At 43.9% G+C, this 21,007-nt stretch overlaps 2 protein-coding genes across 2 annotated transcripts in view; one reads left to right on the top strand and one right to left on the bottom strand.

The window, feature by feature from the left end:
• Positions 1–1,891: 1,891 nt before the first annotated feature.
• On the top strand, positions 1,892–6,808 carry T265_00293 (hypothetical protein; the record flags this gene model as incomplete). Its single annotated transcript, XM_009164038.1, has 7 exons — positions 1,892–2,046; positions 2,088–2,277; positions 2,312–2,405; positions 2,444–2,841; positions 3,428–3,741; positions 4,748–4,912; positions 6,550–6,808. 7 exons carry the CDS (start codon positions 1,892–1,894, stop codon positions 6,806–6,808), a joined length of 1,575 nt encoding a protein of 524 aa, XP_009162302.1.
• Positions 6,809–12,408: 5,600 nt separating this feature from the next.
• The window catches only part of T265_00292 (hypothetical protein), a gene marked incomplete at both ends in the record, with an annotated part of 40,402 nt that continues 31,803 nt past the window's right edge, over positions 12,409–21,007 (bottom strand). The window contains 5 exons of the mRNA XM_009164037.1: positions 12,409–12,690; positions 14,195–15,070; positions 17,263–17,556; positions 19,654–19,893; positions 20,558–20,683. Of these exons, the coding sequence (XP_009162301.1) occupies positions 14,216–15,070; positions 17,263–17,556; positions 19,654–19,893; positions 20,558–20,683 (1,515 nt within the window). The remainder of the gene's footprint in view (positions 12,691–14,194; positions 15,071–17,262; positions 17,557–19,653; positions 19,894–20,557; positions 20,684–21,007) is intronic.

The raw sequence follows: 21,007 nt of genomic DNA, 5'->3' as shown, positions 1-21,007 counted from the left end.
GAAGGCAGCATCGCTGCTTCCACAAATATGGAGATGCTGGTTGCCTGGGGGAAACAACTTACCGTCTTCACACTCCTGTCGCAGAGGACAGTACGATTTTACCCCCAGACCGTCTCGTAGAACGAGTACTCGTAGTATGGGGTCTCGCTGCTCTTCGTCAGGCTGCTCCCCTTTGGCCTTCTTAGCATGATTGCACCTTGTGGGCCCGCGGGATCATTGCGGGACTCAAGCTCGACCATCACTTTAAGGTGACAGCTTTAGAAGAAGTTCAATTAAACGTTGGAGCGTTTTCACTTTACAGTACTTTATCGTTATCAGACGTCATCATCATCATTGGCTACAACAACAGCGCATTTTTTCTACAATGATTATAGCTACATAATTACATTCACTGCTGATTTAAGAAGAAAAGAGGCATTTGAGGCGGTGGTTGATATAACTGACACTTAAATACGGTATTGTTAGTGAACCTTTCCAAGGGGAGCTATTCAGTGAAGGTGGTGGCTTGAGCATGAGCGTCACTAAGGATGTGCCCTGGCTATTTTGACAATTCCTCCAACCATTGATGTGTCCCGTCTTCGAATCCTCATTCGGGGGGGGGGGAGGACACTGACCAGCGCATTTAAGCATACTGGTAATGGCTTTTATACTTCACTGTCACGTCATCGCTTGATCTCTAATGGCTCGTTTTCGCCCTCCGCTTGGTTGCGCAAAAAGAACTCTTTGAGAAGGCCGGTTGACTTGCATAAGGAGCACTTAACCAAGCCAGCGCAACCCATTTAGTGTGATCAATTCATCTATTGCGTGTGAATTATCTTTTCCAAAAAAGTATTCGACTTACTTCAGCATTAGTGATTCCGGGGTCCAAACAGACTCGGTCAATTCTCGTAAGACATCGATGGTCAAGCAATGGAAGAGTTTTGACGTCCTCAGAGGGCAGCGGCCGGATTTCCGACCCATACAGCAATATGGGTTACACCACAGTACTCTAAACACGAACAATGACGGATAATATAATGTCACGCCCATGCCACAGTTGACGCAGTCCAAAAAAGCTGGTTATGGCCTTCCAGACGGATTAGAATGTCATCTTTCACGAGACCATCGAGGCTGATACAGCTGTCCAACTGGAGAACTTTGTCCACCACCTTAATCGGTTTACTCAGTTTATTGATCCCACCCAGTTTTACAGTCACACTTTTCACTTTGCAGATGTGAAGATAATCACGACATTGTTTTGAACTGCGGTAATACCCTTACTATGCACCATAACGTTACCCTAGCTTCATGAGACGCATCCATGCAGCGAAAGCACTTATAAAACGCAGTGAATAATACCTTATGAGATCATCTGACCTCAATTATTCGGTATACATGTACATGTAAACATGCAGCATGTGATTTGTTGCATGGCCAGTGACTAACAAAAGCACAACTGAGGGCAAAAATACAGGCTACCCCATGACTCCTATCTTCCAGTTTTCCTTCAAACAATTTGCACTGTGATTAATTGTACTACCAGCTTTTACCACAGGTATGGGTAATATGAGCTACTCCATGATTTTGAATTGGACATTCTGCAAAAATGCATGCGTATGCCTTAAGCATAGGGTGATGAGCCAGGCATCCGATGGGAAGATGGTAACAAACGAATGGTCTTAGAACACATATTGAATACACCAAGATCTCCGGCTAATCTAGTCCAGCTTTATCTGGTTGCCAGAACGGTCAATCATCGTGGTGGGGAATAGGTGTGTTCAGCTTACTGTAAGTTGATCGTGCTGTTTGCTTGCATAAACATGTAAGCTCCGTTTCATCTTATTCTACAGTGTAATCATCAGTTTTCTGCAAGACTGTCATTGCTGCTGTCCCGATAAAAACCTACAGATAAATGGAAGAAGAGGTCTCCAGCCAAAACGAGAGAAGCCAGACCTCTAGCCCATTCAGCTTGAAAGATAATGTGTCTGAAACAGTACCGGATAGTTTCACGTATCTAAACGCCAAGTGCATGCTACTGGAGAAAACACCTAAGATGAAGTCAAGCCTGTAAGTCAGACCATCCTAACATAATAAGCACCAACACTTAGATACGACCATCTGGCTCAGCTCATAAAGTATATACTGAAAACGGACGAAGAATCCATCATGGAGAGGCTTGGAGAAATAAGTGTGAAACTGAAACTTCTAACATGTCCAGTCGCACCTGATTTCATAAAGGATGTGCCAGAACCAGCAGAACAGCTGTCAGTCGCTAAGTCAGAAGTACCGTTATATCAGGTATGGTCCCAAACTGAACTTACTCATCACTCAGGTACAATCGAAAGCACCGAAGTTTCAAACTCCAGCTCTTACTTCGTGTCCCGATGTCGCCAGAGTCTTTTATGCACTCGAACAAGCAGGATTAGGTTTGAGATATCTTCTTTGTACTAAAAAAAGCTTTCAGGTCTTCCATCGGAAGAAGTTTTTCTTCTGGCTGTTTCAGTAAAAAAATTTGCTAGTAGGAAAAATCCGAAGAAATTGAGATTTTGGGGGAAAGTATATGGAATACATAAAAATTACTACGTAGTCGAAGTGGAGGAGGAACATCGAATTCGTGAAATGTCACAAGAGACGACAGAAGACGAAAATCCCCAGAAGAAACCAGAACCGCAGTCTCCTTTGCAAGAATCTGACGAAGCACTGGAAAGCTTACAAATAGACTTGCTTCCAAAGTCCGACTGGCGACCCCAACAACCAACGCCACCAGATGAGGTTGGACGAGGAACGAACAAGGCAGTTTACTACGTCTGCAACAGCCCCACAGAAGAATGGATAAAACTTCCAGATGTGACACCAACGCAAGTAAGTTTTCCCTTCATACATACAGTTTTGATGTCAAAAACAGCCATTCTACTCAATGTTCGAACATCAAAAATGGCGTTGATGCTGTACAAATTAGCAGCAAACACAACCAACGAGAAAGACTGCAATGCGAGAAACGAGTTAATTCCCATTATTCGAGGTAAATTAAAAGCAATAAACGTGTGCACCTTGTGCCCGGTTCACCTACAGCCCTCACTAAAAGAGAGAATATTTGTTTTTTCTACTGAATCAGTTTCATAATGCCATCCAAGAAGCTGAACCTTTATTTAGCTTGAGTATCGCAAGAATAAAACTATCGGACCATAAGAAGAGGGGAACGTAGCCTACTGAATTAAAAGTTTACGAAAGTTTCCACGTTCGGAGTGATTCCATCCCGCAACTCCTATTTTTAATGTCATCTCCACACTATTTGCAGTAGAAGGAAACACAAGATTCATCCAAAAGTGATGACTGCACTAGTAGAAGCCCCCAATCGGTCCAGAAATGCCTTTGTTGAGAGGTAGTCTGGGATCTTGTTTATCAGCTATTCAAATACTAACCGATACTCAAAATTACTCCAAAACAGATTTGCGTGAGCCGCCAAATCCGTCATCTATGCACTGGTGATCTCGAAAGCAAAATCGAATCATTTCCCCCGTTCCCGGGGGTGGAGAAGAATTACTTAAGAGCACAGATAGCAAGAATATCAGCCACAACAACCATCTCACCAATCAATTACTATCAGTTTGAAGAAGAACAGATGGAGGAAAATGCATTCAGTGAATCTTTTGTTCCAAACCCAGAATATGAACCATTGTCTATTTACGAACTCGCTGATTCGTCGCTGGCCAACTGGGTTCACCACGCAGCTTACATTCTACCACAAGGCCGAACAACATGGTGAGTTCTTAACAGACAGTCAGACCAAAAATAGATACGAATAGTAGCATACAGAACTCCTGCCCCTACCTAATTTGATTCATATTCTACAAGGTACTAGTACTAGTACGGTCTTCGTTTCTGGATGAATCGCCAAGCCACATGACGGGAACGTCACAAAATCAGTGTGTATATAAACCATAAATGCAAATCCACAAATTTATTCCTCTGTATAACCCGGCTCACCATTCTAATTTTACCTACGCTCTATTAGAATGTGCTTCAAGATATAGACACAACCGGGTTTCCTGATAGACTGGCCAGAATATTTTCCCTATTTCAACTTTACTCATGGCTTTACTTGAATGGATTGACATGGCCTTACAAGAGTAAAGCACTAAAAGTGAGCGCTAGTGTTGATGGGGGAATTAGGACCCCGCAGCCTATGGTCTCAGATTTGAAAGGCCAGAATAACCAAAGGGTTTGATACACAGGGATTTGGAAGACCAACAATGGATTCGAAAACCGACTGGTTCAAGGCGCTGAGCACTAGCTGGTTAGTGCAGGTTGCTAATCAACATGAATTCAAATATTATTCTTTAGCTGGAAGTAGCCTAGATAAGTTTGTTAGATGGTGGAATTTTCCACTTCTCGTGTCTATAAGCAGATCAATAACTAGAGAAGAATGGTTGTGGTACGTTCGGTCGCTTACGCTGCAGTTTCATGTGAAAAAAATTACCCAGCGGGTTAAAGAACAGAATGGATAAGTTTTCAAGCGGCTTTAGACCGCCGTTTGTCAGTTATTGTGAAGCTGTGGTAATCTGTCTATCTACACTGGATCTAGTAGGCACGCCAATCTGAGGACGAAATTGCTTGCCAGATGATCGAAAGCTAGGCACCAGTAAACCGACTGCTCACGTGCATCTGAGTTTTTATTACATTGATCCTTCTGCAGGAATGTTATAGGTGACCTTTTGATGACCCATAGAGTTGTTCTTTCCACTGTTGTGATTTCATCATTGGACAGGTGGAACCCAAGAACTACGGAACCAAGTGATTTAGAAGATTATGATGAAGATATGGAAGAGACAGCTGAACTTGAGCCGGAAACCGGACCGCCGCTTCTGACGCCTCTTTCTGAAGACGAAGAAATTGGTGAGATCCAACCATGGTCGACAAGGATTACATCCCAGTTGGTGCCGCATTACGCATACGCCGTACTCTCATCTAACCTGTGGCCTGGATCCCACACGATTGCATCTGGGAGGCAAGTCCATCACGTCTCGGTATTACCATAGTATGGGCGTCGTGAACCAGTAGATTCGGATTATTGTGATTTTGGGACAGAGCTCGCTAGCAAGGGGCATATTCTGAACCGGGTCCACACCCTGCACACCTATTTGATTATTATTCCAAATGTTCGCCTTCAAGACGTGACCACACTGTTGTCACTATTAGAGTTGATCATGTAAATTCCCCCTGATAGAACTCTCGTGATGGTCTGGAAACAAATCGCAAGTCATCTCCTTCTAAACGAACCAGTCTCCAAATTTCCAGTGAATGTTTTAGAGGCAGTTCGTAAAAAACCTGAATAGCCTGAATAGGGTACCATGTATCTTAGAAATGAAATTCCCACTACGAAGCATATTCCCAGAATTCGAACCGCAAGACAAGTAAAATAACGTCATCTTCTAAGGAATCGAAAGGTGGAAAATAAAAATCTGTTCTGAAATCTGTTCTGCTGTGAAAGCGAGAGAACACCAACGAGAGTACAGTGTTGGACATCAGTCGATAAAACACTCGAATATTTATCATGATCCATTTGACCGCAGCGTACTTTATAATTGATATAATGCATACTGATGGCTTCATAGTATCCACTTGTCTTAGCCACGCGTTTCCGGACGCGCGCATGTATTCGATGTCTACAATGAATTAAGTCTAGGTACATGCGGCTCCACCTTTGTCCAGTCACATCCCTCTAACGCTGCGCTCGGGCATCTCACAATCGGTATGGGTCTGCTACTTAATACTATCCAATGAAGCCAAAGAGAACTCGTCCCGATATAGTGATTCTTGTTGCTGCACTCGGTCGATTGGGTTTGGCGACTTCACAAGAGAGGAACTGACAACTGACATGCCAATGGGACATTTGAAGACGTCCCGTTTTGAGAAGTAATCTGAGTTATCATAGTTGGCCCTAAGGGGCTGTTTACTGCTCCAGAGAACAGTGAAAGGGCCTGTAGAAATTTCCGCGGCTTAAACCTCTCCCTTTTCAAAAGTGTTTTTTTTTCTGAGGACTTTTCCCGCGAAAACCTCTGCAATACGAGATATGGCTAACACCAAGTAACCCATAAAGTAACTACCACTTTGTAGTTTGTGACTTTTGACGCATAAACGAATCACTAGCCACCGCAATACAGTCATCCAACCATGCAACCTTTATCCCAAGCTGCACATTATTTGGACCAATGCTGTAATGTATCCAGGTTTCCGTCCTTACTACACGGTATCATCTGTCACGTAAAGAAATGTCACTTTAAGGGGGTAACCCCATTAAAATCGCAAACCCGATCCTGGCTAGAAGCTAGCAGCGGCTTTAGAAACGAAGTAAAAATTGAAACAATATGATATATACTGCCCCGCGAAACAACCCTCCCACGTAGCAAACGACTTACCGAGGGCACTCGCTTGGGAGGTAACGTGCCTGGAATCTGCAGCCTTGTTGTAACTAGGATTTACACGTTTAACACTGCAATGTTCCGTTTGTTTTTATTTGTTCAAGATGCTTTCAACGCGGCGCATTTTCTGCGTTTTACGACTTCATAGGTTTTTCGAAAATATCTACATAGGATGGGCACAGAAGTTCTTGGGTACGAATTTCAGCCCCCAGCCTGCACCCAAGATATTTGAAGAATTCCCATCTGGACCAGAGGTAGACGAAGCCGATGATCCAACAGCAGAAGAGGAAGCCGCTTGGCGAGCTGCCCAAGAAGAAGCGACCAAAAAACTAGCGGAGGAGGCCGAAGAACACGAGGAAGAAGAAGAGGAGCAGGAGGAGGATGAAGGTGATGAATTCGAGGATTAGATGTTCACCAGTGACTTATATAGATCTGTAGGACGAAACCTATCTAGGAAACGCATGATAATTTTGAACAAATATCTATCATGAGTGAGTAATTCATTGAAATAAACATCCATTATGAAACTAACCAAAATCCGAGTGAATTAAGAATCCATAGAACTTGGGTTCAATGCTTTATGGCAGTTGGTGTTGAATGTTCTAACTAGGCTTACTGGTACAAAATACGGTATAACTGTCTACCCCTATGGAAAATTGGATACTGAAAACGATAGCAAGCAATGTTGTAGACAAGAGTATCACTATAGTCGCTACGTACAGCAAGAGTTCTGTATTACCGCACTACGACGCTAGTTGTAAAAAAAGAGGAAACGACTGATGGATAGTCCACCAAGGTGCCTACGTCTCTGACAATTAGTAAACAAATGAGGTACGAAATGGCGTGCGTCTTCAGACGCGCGCATAAATGGGGATGCGGTATGCATGCCAATATATTAACTATTGGAAAGGATAGACGGAAGAGCGTCTCTGGGTTGTAAATTCGTGACTAGGTAAGCCGACATGAATGAGATAACGAATTGAATGAGTTATGGGGAAAATCCACCTTCCAGGATGGGGTCTTCGCGTACCTACTCAAATAATTGCAAAACTTGAATGTCAACCAGTAAGAGTGTGCGTACCAACAAATCCTATCGAGAACTACGAACTGATTTCTGGAACCCATGTAGCAGGGAATGTTGTGTGGTTGGCTAGCCTAGGTACCTTGCCTTCTGCTCCGGATTCCATCAAGAGATTGACGGGCGCTAATGAACCGATGGTGCTGTCGTTTATTACAAAGACGAAATTCGGGTAAATATTTTCACAGTTGGGAGCAGGCCATCATGGGCTATGGACTGCATTTCCATTAGGTCATTGATAAAATCCGAACATGATCTCTTGACTTTACACAAGATTCCCAAGATCCTACGTCCATCAGGGCACCGAAAATGACTATTTACTATGTAACTCAGGTTTTTGGTGTTAACAAACTACTTGAAGGACTATAGTAGGTCCTTCTTAAACCGCTTTGTGCGTGGACATCAGACGATCGACCTTGATGCACTCAACTGACGACACGTTCAGTGAACTGTGTTCAATCTTTTGACAGCTTCCATTAGATTATACCTGCTTGAGAACTATAAGTTAATTACCGGATCCTCCGTTGAAGATCATGACAGTGGCCCCAGCAACTAGGTGACGATTCGTTAGTGGTAATTTCACTGAGGAATTCGACGAGCGGATGAAACCAAACAAGAAACCTCTACACGTCATCTGCATATTCAGTGTTGGTGATTTCGTGGATTATGAACTCTGAACGTGAATGGATGGTACCACTACTAACTTGTGAGCCCTTTGAAGGATGAAACGCACGGTGGATTGCTTTCCCAAAGTTGATCACTTCCATTTGATAGCTATCCAACTGAAACCTATCTTCCTCGAGAAGCAATGATTCACGCCTTACTAGCATAAGGTACCCAGTGCTACACTTGAGAGTAAGTTCCCACAATAATGGTACCCGATTGCGAAAGCTTTCATCGCTCGCTTTTCCGGAAATACGAAAGTTACCAACTTTGTAGTCAATGGTCGAAATATGCTCCTAGTTATCTTAATGTCGCTAAACAGCAGGGCGCACGGTTATTCTACAGTTTTGGAATTTGAGTGAACGTTTTCAACTGAGGTTTAAACCCCAGTTGAGTTCTCAGTCCTGGGAGGTCGAGAAACACTGAGCAGCCCTTCCATTCTTGGTACCGTGGAGAGATTCGAGGATATTCAATGGTGAATTCGAATTTAGGTAGGATACAAAGCCAATCATCCTTCAACCACCGAATGCACATTAAGTAGTCATATGTACTGGCTGGCATCTCGAGTGAGGACTTAGATGATAGTTTCATTTATCAGCTGAATTTTCTTCCTCTGGACTTCTCGTAGCTGTTGGTAGCGTGAGATTTGGGAATTTTCCATTTTCCTTCTTTAAATGGAATTCATCTACCCTGAAAAGCTAATAGAAGCACCCTACAGCTAATTTAACCTTTCTTGAAAATCACAAGTAGTGTGCACCCCACGAAACTCTAGAGAACCTCGAACTCGCGAATTCCCAGTTAGTGGTTTAACCACTACTCATTCGGCCACGAGCGGCTTATCAGCAGCGTGGTTAACTCGCATTTAAACAGGACATAGCACCACTCATCTGATAACAGGTCAGTTGTGGAGCCAGTCAACGTGACCACGCAATATGGTTTACTTGATTGAAGGAGACTGGCCGTATATCCTGTTTAATTGCCAGTTAATCGCACTGCTGACCAGCCGCTTGTTCCTTCGTGTGGGAATCATTACGCACACGCATCCCGCAAATCTCTAAAATGCTCTGGATCGGCGTACTTCCAATTATTTTGAACAATGAAATTATGGTTAATCGTCTGAATTTTTTATTCACTCACATCAAACGCTGGATATTCGATTTTCCAAAGTTTCTCATTTACGGAAGTTTTCCCTAAGAGTGGGATGTGTACAGAACTCAGTAACTGTAACTTTCGATGTCGGACCGTTGCGAAACTCTGATAAAGCCAGTCCAGAAACAGGATACTTCAGGAAATACGCCACTCATTGAAAGACAGTGGTTCTTCATACCGTTCAATAAATTATGCGGAAGATTTTCGCTTGAATTCTACTGTACAGTCTGGATCAGTCTCTTCAGCCCGCCACGGTATCGGTAAAACGAACCTTGTCATTACGTCCGACGCGTTTTTGAGTGGATTCACGTTGGTAGGTACGCGCAGGACAGTCTGATATTCAAACAGAAGAAAAGGAAGTTGGCTTCCGTAAGTAGACTCTATGCATCGAGGTGCACCGAGGTGCATTCATGTTATGGCTCCGTGACGTGACAGCCATTATTGAACACAGTCGGGATTCCCGTCTGGCCCGTTTGAAAAGAACAAATAGACCTGGTTTAGCAGCTTTACGACAGGGCATCGCGTCCAGCGTGTCAACTTTTTCAACTTGGGCCTAACTGTATTGAGACGGTACGTACTGTAGATAAAGCAGACAAGCCGTTTCACACAAACCACAGCAGTTCCAAAACATGACAGAGCGTGTTGGGTTTCGTAGCGATCTCACATACAAACACATGTTGAGTAGGGGTGCTGATCAGCTGGTATCTCACTCAGCCAGCGTTTAGTGCTTCAAATTTCATTTCTATTGGCCAAAGCGTCGTGTGAAATGGTGAAGTGGACAGAGCTGCTAAACACCGGAAAACAGGAACGAACAGGCTCAACACAAAACAAGTGCTGGTCTTAACTTGAATATACTTCGCACGAGATGTTGACTGATTCAGTGTTGACTGACACAAGCTGGTGCGTATTACAGTCTGTGATTGGGATCATTCCATTCCTGATGGAGATCACTTGAGATAGCCGGAATGCCAAGCAATAAAATTATGCTCAAAAACGTGTTTTTTCTCCACGTTACACTAAGCAGTATGACAAAGAGTGGGTACGCATACCGGCTGTTAGATTTAGGTCAATCGTCGGGTGAAATCTCTATTGAAATTTATGAATATTCTCATTACCCACAGTCTACCGCTCAACAATAGCCACACCTATCATCTAGTATTGCTGTCTCTGAAATAAGTAAGTTGTAGGTCGATTCCGCAACGCTGCAGGAATGGGCCATTAAAATGGTCCGATTTACTTGACTGTCAGAGAACAATGATCTGCACTTTGTTGCGCCGTAGCACAACAGATTACACTCGCCATTTGATTCCCGTAAGATAGACCGTCCCACTCTTTCACGCTTAGCCTTCCGCAAGTACACACGGCTGCACGCATCGGCGTAACAAGTTACTTAGCAGCCTCCCAAAACAACGGATACGATATGGAAGGTGGTAGGGCGGTTAGGAGGGAGATCAAATCCTAAAATTCTGGGTGCTGTCGTGTGATTCGCCTTTCAGGATTGGTTTTTGGTGACCCTCTTTGAGCCTGGCTTACGACCGTAGCTAGCAGCGTCCGGCTGTCAGGTTCTTTGTAGGTTGCCTGGAATTGTGAGCACCCGACTGTGAAAGCGCTTCTTTTCATTATTCTTTCGATTGCTTATTTTAACGTGGTTGACCGCCGTTAGGCAGAAGTACTCCCACACCAGTTTCGTTGTCCAAGATTAGTTACTCTCCTTGTGTTAATAAAGTTATGGAGATGAACAGTAAGTTCAATATTATGCAGGACCGGGTGACCGACGGGTTTTGAGAGACAAGCTGAGAGCCGAACGTGAGAGGATTGGATTCAAAAATAACTACCCACTAATTTCCTTCGACAGCGGAGCTGAGGCATCCAGATATTCAATAATACTTCAGTTTCTCTGGGGATTACATTTGCAGGAGTTTTACATCGACTGTACGTTTCTGGTGGATTGTCAACACCAACGCCGAAGGGTTTGACGACTGGGTAATACATGTGCCCTTGATCCCAAGTGGGAAGTGCAGATACGTTGCTGAACGAGGGAGCCTACGGGAATTCGGGATCGAAGAACTGCACGGAATTGAACCCTCGGATAGCTGAAGACGTGAGTCCACGACTAGTTGTTTGTTCAGAGTTCACACGAACACCAGGTTGGGTGCGGTTTTCCCGTGAGACGCACAGCTTCGTGTACTCAAATGGGAAGTGCATTGAAGTAACTGCCTTGCATGATACAGGTGATTATGTGTTTCGAACTACACACAAGTCATTCAAGTCATAAAGATACCGTAACGAGATGAACTAATGCTCGGGACTCATGAGGTAAGAAAAATAACATAAGAAGAACCCCATTCACGTTCGATCGCGGACCGAACTCAACTGGCATAAGTCGCCCAAGGTGTGACCCTACACGCTACACGCTTAAGACATTCCCAGTTTTCACTGGTTAACCATTGTGGACGACTGTACTGTAGCAAGAGACTTATTTACCTGGGGCTAGCAGTGAATTCCAATCATTTCCTTAGGGAAATCATCATTATCAGCAACAGCATAGAAAATAATACCAGCGTAGAACATAAGTGATTGTGTGTGGTAAGAGCACATTACATCATCCAAATAAAGCCTGGTATTACCAACTCACCACAGGCACTCAGCTTATCTATGTCTCCAACGATCTGTCAGGTAATCTAATTGGAAACTGAGTAAACGAACACTGATTTGCGGCTGCATCTTTCAGAGCCCCCCCAGGCCATAGTTCTGTCCAGATTAAGGAGTCGATATCGAGAATTTGTACGGCTGATAAGTGTGAATCAAATTCATTCCCTGTTCCTTCAATCGCATAGGCAATTTGGGTTCAGCCAAGGTGGAGCGTTTGTGAACCAACGAAGTTTGGAATGGTCTGGAAGAGATCTCTTTCGATGCCATAGCATCAAAGTAGCGACCCATTAAAATATGTTCCGCAATACCATCCCGTTATCTGTACCTGTCTGCATCGGCTTAGGCAGGCGCTTTCAATATTCTATGATCGTCAGGCAAAATGAGATAAAACCATAGTTTGATCATGCGGTTAGATGGAATACCGATTCTATCACGTTAGTCACAATTTCACATATCTTCATCTATCTCAGTCCAAATAAATAAACACCATGAATGAGAGAAGAGTCAAACAGTGCCGGACGTGTAGTTTAGCTCTGCACAAGCAAACAGACAAACCCAGTGGTCTACCCATCAGCAGAAATAGAATCCGTGATCAGAACCAATAGACAGATGTATAAAAACACATGATAATCTCAATAATACAGGCAAGAAGCTCGAAAAGTGCATTTAAACTCAAGGATTGTAAATGCATTCTGATGAAAGTCAGCACCATTTGTAACAATGGAAGAGCTTCCCGTGGGTGTTTATCTGCAGTGAAGTGACACAGCAGGGATGGAAAAATAAAAAGAATCTGGTTAGTGAAAAACACGTGATAAGTGCTATATACCATTGTTGCTACACTACCACTTAAAAGAGGCAAGCTAATTCGTTGGGCTGAACTCGGGAACAAGGAAATTTGGAACGTATTGAGGTTCTTCATCAAATGGGCAGATGAAATCTAGTATCCTTATGAGTTTGTTTATTCAAAACGGCCACGCACTGAGTGGGCTGGTTTTCGTCGCAAAAGTTGTTGTCGAACCAACGAAAGGATGAGACGGTAATCCCTTATAAGGCGACCTTTGAGCGGCCGGTCAAAAGCGGTTGCCGGGCAACACGATGTCATGTGCTCGGTATGCCATTTGCGTTATTTATTTGACTCTGGAGTAAGAGGACTGTAACTGGGAAAGCGTTCTAAACTGTTGCAATCAGGAAGCTGGCATCTAATTTCACTAAGGTTACACTAGGAGTTTGACGCCACTAACCAAAAAGCAATCACTGTGAAGGGGTTGTGTACGGTAGACGGATAAAATGGGGTGGATGGGGTTTACTACATTATTGGTTGATGAAACTATGTTAAACTGAGTGTACAAGTGTTTGTTTCGCTGAGGTGAGAGTTTGGAACCGCACGCCATTGCTGGTGAGCAGTGAAGAACGGAATTACCATGCACAACCTAAATGGGTCGTGCTCCCGAACAAATGAAATCAACAGTTCAAGGTAAGCGAAACAGCACTAGTTGAGGCAAATCCAACTCCCGCGGTGAACATAGCTTATGGATTTCATTTCGAGTTCCACAGCGAGTCAACCCCTTACTGCATACTTTCAGTCACATCAAGAAGCAATAGTGCGACCAATAGAGTACATGTATATGCTTGTCAGGAATCTTTCTACTTTCTTATAGAAAACAAGAGATTGTTCAATTTGGATCGCTATCTCTACCACCTTTCTTCTTTTAGTCGATTGCTTCATCTAAGTAAATTGACCGTGTGGCAGTAAAACACTGGTGACCTAGGACGGAGTCGTTTTCAATAATGCTAGTAAGCATCTCCAGATAGCTAAGGGCCTACAAAAAGCATAGACATTGCAGGATTCTGCTACCATTGAATTAACGTAGGATATACCTTATGAATCTCAACGGCGCTGCTGGCATCCTAGTGAGATGTTCAGTCGTGAAATTACGCAAGACAGTGAGGAACACAGAGGCTGCAAAGCATAACACTGCAAAAGTTGTTTGGAGAGGATTTGCAGTAAAGCGATCGTGTGTCACATAGAAATTGATACGAAGATAAGCATCTATTTGTAACACAGTGTCTGCATACTGTACATTAAGGGGAAATGAAGACGACCCCATAATCTCTCAGAATCTCACATCTCGCGACACCATTATGGGGAAACGGTCACTAAAAATGAGAGACTTACGGGACAGACAGTCAGAAGGCAACCTGAAAATTCCAACTAACTCACATGCACAACACAAAGAATAAATCAGCTTACCTAACAGGCCAGTTTCACCAACTACTCGTCTCCGATGTGAAAATCGGCTACTTTGTTCATTGTTTCAGCTAATCCATCATCTCCGGGAGCCCCGATGAACCGGGTATCAAGTACATGATTGTAGAGAGCAGTCTCAGTTTGACTAGAAATGGTAGATTTCGAGGCGCTTTCCTGAAGTGTCTGCTTGGAGCTTGAGCTGAATGCTGCGGAGGAAGGGTGATCACCGATCTCACTGAGCAATGCTGTTGGGCTCAAACGGAACGGATTGCGCAAGTAACGTTCGAGCTGCCCACTTGCTGCCAACACAAGACCGACAAAGAACAGAGATGGGTGCGCTGGCCTGCTCGTGTATTCGGGATGAAACTGTGTAGCTACGAAGTACGGATGACGAATGGAGCCGCAGTTGGAAGGAATTGGATCATCTTTGACTGGAGAACATGCGTCAATGCTCTGAGATCTGTCACGACTAAGCTTTCCGTAAGGAAGAGGGCGCAACAGCTCTATAACTTCCATCCGATTACCGACGTCAGCATCACGACCAACAACAATCAGGCCAGCACTCTCAAGTTCGTCCACAATGTCTGGATTGACTTCGTAACGATGACGATGGCGAGCATCAAAGAATGGAGAGTTAATCAAGCGATGAACGACACTGTCAGAGGGCCTAGAGGCGGCTGAATCTCCAGCACCGGTAATGGGTAATCCAGATCTGCCATAAGTGCGACCTATGTAGGTATCAGCTGTTGATGAGAAGTACAACGATGTACGCCGGCGACCCAAGCGCATTGTACCGCCCATTTGACCGGGATTGAACTCAGGCATATCAATCACTACAGGATGTTTTGTCTGGGGATCGAATTCGGTAGAATTGGCATCCTGGAAAAGAAAATCATGCACAAGAGGTGAGTGAAATTAAACGATGGCGAAAAAAATAACGAAAACCACGTGCTTACGGTGAATGAATGATACCAGAATATCGCGAGTGCAGTATTGCAATCTTGAACAAACACCCTGCGGGAACAGTTTGTTATTGAGGAGGATGGTGGTATCACACTTAGTGTAAGTCCTTGTTAGATAGTTCGTCATAATCAAATTGCCCAAACGAATACACCAACGACCACCGAGCTGTTTCTTCGTGAGTCGGGTAACGAACACAGATCGTATTGCACATTTCCTACGCCAAGGTGATGGAGTTTTTGTTACATCTGAATGTTTGAAACAGCTTTTTTCGAATGGACGATGTGGTATTTCAGTTCGTCCGGAGTGAATATGCCAGCTCTCCAATATCCTAGCAAGCATGTGAATGAAACACACTGGTGCAACATGGATAAACCATGCAACGCCCACTAGCCATTACAATCGGGATAAGTGAGAGCAATCATCAGCCAAATGTATTCAAACCTTTGGTTAAGTTGCCGATCGTACACAATCAAACTAGCCCACATTCCTAAAAACATCTCCAAAGTCAAATTAAGTCATGGAAACCTCACCGATGCTCCTAGATAGTGCAACAAAGGTGTTAACAATGTCAGGTGACACTCGGAGAGTAAAATACCAATCAGATGAATAGAGCACTTTAAAAGTTGTGATGTATCCCACAACCAATCATGGGAGCACCAACGTCCCGACTTCGGTTTCGGGGAGGGGGTTGTTCCTTTTAATGGAAATTAAAACGAAACGTTGACGCACTGTCAGTTTGATCCTCTAGATGAAGGTATCTCCTCTTGATGCGTTTGCACTTGTAGTTACTCTATAAAAACAAGCAACCAACAAAAAATCTGACGGCGGGATAGATCGAGATAAGATGTGTGATAATGACGATGACGGAACGCGTGCCAAGTTAAATGATGCTGGTGAAAGGAAGAAGGCCTTCGCTGCGGAGTTATTTATTAGAAAATGCCAACTGAACGGTTACAGACTATTGAACAGGGAAGCAAAACTCTAATTTGCACCCTAGTTACAAAAACTGGACACCCATCTTCTCCTGAACGAGTCTTCTTGAACTTTCCTGGAGATTCATTGACTCAACTCATTCGTCGGTCAAATCCAAGCAAATGTTACAAAGTGGCTCCACGAATTCCGCAACAGATCTCCCTTTTTCAATAGACGCAAAGCGAAATTCTACGAACACATACCACTCGCGTGCCTCTCCATCAGTAGCGTCACCGTTACACTGGTCGTTAAGCCGTGGAATTGGTCACTGGTGTATTGTAGCCATTGTTCATATCGAAATATCTCAGCCAAACAATCCGTTTCAGGAGCACGTGCAATCTACGAAAACAGTTCACTTATGGTGTAAAAATGTGTCACGTGATACTCTGGACAGATCAAAATGACCAAACTATCCGCTATTTGGCCAAATTACTAAAGACCAGATTTCAACCAACTATGCTGAAATAACATCCTGGAACGCGTAGAGCTCAGTTAATGACTGACAAGGAATTTGAGTACAACCTGACGACTAGATGGGTACCGGCGAGGAAAGGAAACTGTATTGAGGCTGATGACACTCGAAGAAATTCGGACGCCAACAAATATGGTAGGAAACACAATCGAATTAGTTGTAAGCAATTAACATAGATACTGGGACGCGGAAATTCGAAGCTGTTATGAGGTTCGACGGAACAATTCGTCTTCATAACAACATCGAATTCCGCGGCAAATGAGTAATTCTTAACAGGTTCAGAACAGGTCAATCACGATGGAATAGTGAGGTCAATTCAATAGGATGGCACTAATGGCCATTCATTGTGGAGGGGGGGGGCATTTTACAGTCTGACTGGGTGGTTAGGCTAGAGGGATAATTAAGAAGAAGCAGGATCACAAAATGGGGTGAAGGAGCCCTCGGTGTGCTGACACCTCAACCTGTTCCATCAATTAAGGTTGCAGGGTATCCTCTATCGTTTGGAGTTTGACTATCCTTGTAGTGGAGTGAATGGACATTAAAATATGGCACGCTATTCAACTCTACGCAATCAAACGTTGAAGAAAGGAGTCGGAATAAGGACAGATAGTAAACAGCATAGATTTGCCCACAAATCGATAAAAAATCCGGTAATTAATCTCACCTTCCACCCCAACACATTACGAGCAAATTCTATGACGGCACATTGTAGCCCGAGACAAAGACCGAGAAACGGAACTCCACGCTCCCGACAAAATCGTATGGCCTCAAGTTTCCCCTCCAAACCGCGGGGGCCGAATCCACCGGGGACGACCACAGCATCGGCGCTACTAACAGACAACCAGGCTTGATGAAACTGATCTGGATTAGAAAGCCGAACCTGTTCCTCGAGATTTTCGCAACAGACAAGCTCGATTTCCATCTTACAATCAGTGTAAATGGCTGCGTGTTGCAAAGCCTGGAGAGGTAAAAGACAATGTACGGCACGGATGTGAACGAGAAGCTAAGTACACACGAGAGAAATAGGAAAAGCTCTCCAAAAGCGGAACAGTTCAAGATATACTATGCTAGTGTTTTCAGTGCGCTTAGGAGTGTGTTCGGGAGCTCATCATGATAAATGGTAACTTTATTAAACACACTGAAAACCTTCGTAACAGAAAAGTTCACAGAAAATGGCCGAACTCTCAATCAGTCAAAGGTGCTCCTTTTCCGCGGAAATTCCGTAGGAATTCACCCAACCTAATTGAGGAATGCCTCTGTGTGCCCCACAACTCTCAGTGAATAGGAAATAACTAACAATCATGATGTTATACAGCCTTAACGCTTCAAATGGTGTAACGGTTTTCTGACAGTGTACACCAGGCATCGCACCTTGTTCAAACTTAACTAGATGGTGTCCATTGCGCAGAAGCGAGTTTAGTTAACCAGCCCGGGAATCTCGTAAACCATGTCACCTGGTGTTCATATGTTTGGGGTTAAGATAATAATTGTTGTCTTCAGAATGGTCTATAAACGGTGCATTTCCGCAGCACAGAACAGTAGACAACCTACGAAAGCGGTGAGAATTAGAAGTCGAACTATTCTATACGTACGAACGTATGCAACAAAAGTACGGAAGTACTTGAGCGCTCTATGATTACGATCAACTTGTACTGTAGCCCCATAAAGTCGGAAGTAAACCAAGCTACCGGGTGTTTGGGGGGGACATCTCACAACATTTACTTTGTAAAATGTTCTCGGCTTGTTTGCCATAATTGTTGCGCACGAATTGCAAGCATGCAGAGATTGGGATGAATTCCACGCACTAAGATGTCAGTAAATGGATCAGTAAAACACACTTTCTGCATTAGGAGCCATGTAGAGCGAGGAATTGACGAGCAGATCACCGCTCAACGTACATTAAGCTAATCACTATCCCATACGTCAACTGCGACTTACCACTGAAGTACGGATTTTGACCAATACGGGCCGCAAAGAGGACACAAAAGCTGGGTAGAAACTAAGACTACTGGGATGGACCCTAGCATAAGACGAGTCAGTAAGTCAAGAGACCAAAAAACATTGAACGGAAATTGCGTCCAAAAAAATGTACCTTATGAACCGGTCAAGAGCTACAACGGAATAAATGACTGATCAGATCAGGCATTCAATCGGCCAATAAAACGGCATGTAGACTGGCTGAAACAGAAAGCAGAATGGGTCAATCGGAAAAAGGGAAGAGAACCGCTGGATTGAAGCTACTCAAAAAACCAACCATAAGCAAGACAAACAAATCCCGAAATGAACAACCAAACAAAATGCCAGACAATTCCTAACCAATCACGCGAGGAGGCATCGTCAGTGCGAGGTTGGGCGGATGATTGCTCCAATTCTGTTTGCGTTCCGATAATTTATAACGACCTGGCACCTGAAACGACAAACTGAATCTAGCGCCAGACAAGCTTCAAACAACCAATGGTCGTGGGCTGCCGAAGAGTTTTCAGCAACCTTGTGAGTAGGTTCCTTTATGAAAACCAATGGGTACTCTTTGGAAGCTTTCTAAACACAAGCAGGAGTGGAGGAGTCACTCGCCGAACCGCACATGGACGATATTTTATCGCATGATAGCGAAGAATTTGCAAGTCAATCGCCAAGCTCGCCGAACAGATCAACCGTCACCTGATTAACAGTCATTCGTTTATTCTGTTAACCTTAGGACCAGGGCGAGATGGGCCAAGTGGTCAGATCGCGAATTTACTGACCGGAAGGCCCATGGTTCGAACCCGACCTCTGACTCTCGAGTTCCCCTGTCTAGACTTGAGCGACCTGGCAATATCTCAGCCCTCCTGTCTCCTTCGTGCGTCATGGCAGCTAGGCACCGAAAGGGTGCTACAGTTGAACGATAACTTTGGGACTACCTAAGTTATCTAGGAAATATTCCATCTGGAATGGACATCGCTGACAGTAGATTGTCGAAGCACACCAGTGGACCACCTATACGCACGCACTGATCCTAACCGGACTGTCCCTAAGCACCAAAGACATTTTCAATTTGGAAAATACATCTAACGCTCACTTTTAGTAGTGAAATGTAGGCATCGTTGAGTTTGGTGTATTTGCCCACAACAGCAACACGAACCGGGTGTGAAGCTTGCTTCAGGCGACGAGTCAGCGCCTTCCATTTGCCCAAGACAGGGTACTCGATCTGAGGCTTCGGACTCAACCGGAAATGTTCGAGGAGAATGCTGCATACACGCTGTTTGTCCAACATCAGTGGAACTTCGTACAGGTGAGTGGAGTCAGTGACAGCGATCACCTGGGAGTCAGAAGAGCATAGAATGGAAAAACTAGCACCAATTGTGAGCCAAAACTGTTCTTACCACTGCATTCACTGGTAAGGAAAGACAATCTGATCAAAATTTAGTGATGTGGAAGCGCAACATTAGTGTGAGGAAGGAAAAAATCCTCTGGTTCTATCCCTTACCTCATTTCGTAAATCTACTCACAGTGATCTTATTTGAATCAGTCAAACCAGTACTGAATTTAACCAGTGAAGTTGATACAGTATGCATGGTAGTGTGAATGTTCTAGTGACTCTGGTTAACTCATAGTAACATTGTTGGAGAACCTTAATTCGTACTTGTGAAATTACAGTCGAAAGAGACAATGAGAAACCGTACAACACTGAAGGCTGATGGATGGATGGATGTGCATTCAGGTGATTCTGGTTAGAGATTTGGTTAAATCTTTAACCCACGGAAAAAATTGTGCACTGCTGTGTGAAAAAATCATCTTCCTATCTTTGTAAGATAGAAAATAAGCAATCAGCAGCTGTCGGAGTAAGCAGGTGATGTAGTAAGCAACAACGAACCCCAAATCCAAGAAAAAAATCGCGACAATGCGAAGGGGAATCCGGCAGTTCAAACAAATCGCGACTGAATTCCACAGAGGAGAAGTAACACAAAACAAGTAAAACTCACATGGTCTACTGGAACCTGGCTGAAGAGGCTTATTTTTTCTACAACACTCTGCGATAGGGCAGAGGTACACCGACACATGAGCAGGTCCGGGTGCAATCCACACGCTCGTACCTCACGCACAGAGGCCTACACGTTAGGTCAAGACGAAAAAAGGACCAAATAATTAGATGTTGTCAAAGTAGTAGTGGTTAGGAAACTGTGTAAAACGTACCATATTTGTCTATCAATGGACCCATGACACCGAACAAGTCAACAGCTAACAATGTCACCATAGTTCATACAGTTTTGGTGAGCGGTCACTTAGGTGTACACCTCCTCCTTTAAGTATAAATGAGAAAATGGTAATGTACACGTTAGCCTTCGTTCTGGGATAATGGACCAAAGCATCAAGTTATACAGAATGCCCAGCTTTAAAAGTTGGTATGCCTACATACGCAGAGTTGATCTGGC

The sequence above is a fragment of the Opisthorchis viverrini genome, assembly GCF_000715545.1.
Source record: "Opisthorchis viverrini unplaced genomic scaffold opera_v5_3, whole genome shotgun sequence".
Classification (NCBI taxonomy): domain Eukaryota; kingdom Metazoa; phylum Platyhelminthes; class Trematoda; order Opisthorchiida; family Opisthorchiidae; genus Opisthorchis; species Opisthorchis viverrini.
The sequence above is the reverse complement of the archived record's forward strand: the minus strand, read 5'-3'. Positions and strand labels throughout refer to the sequence as shown.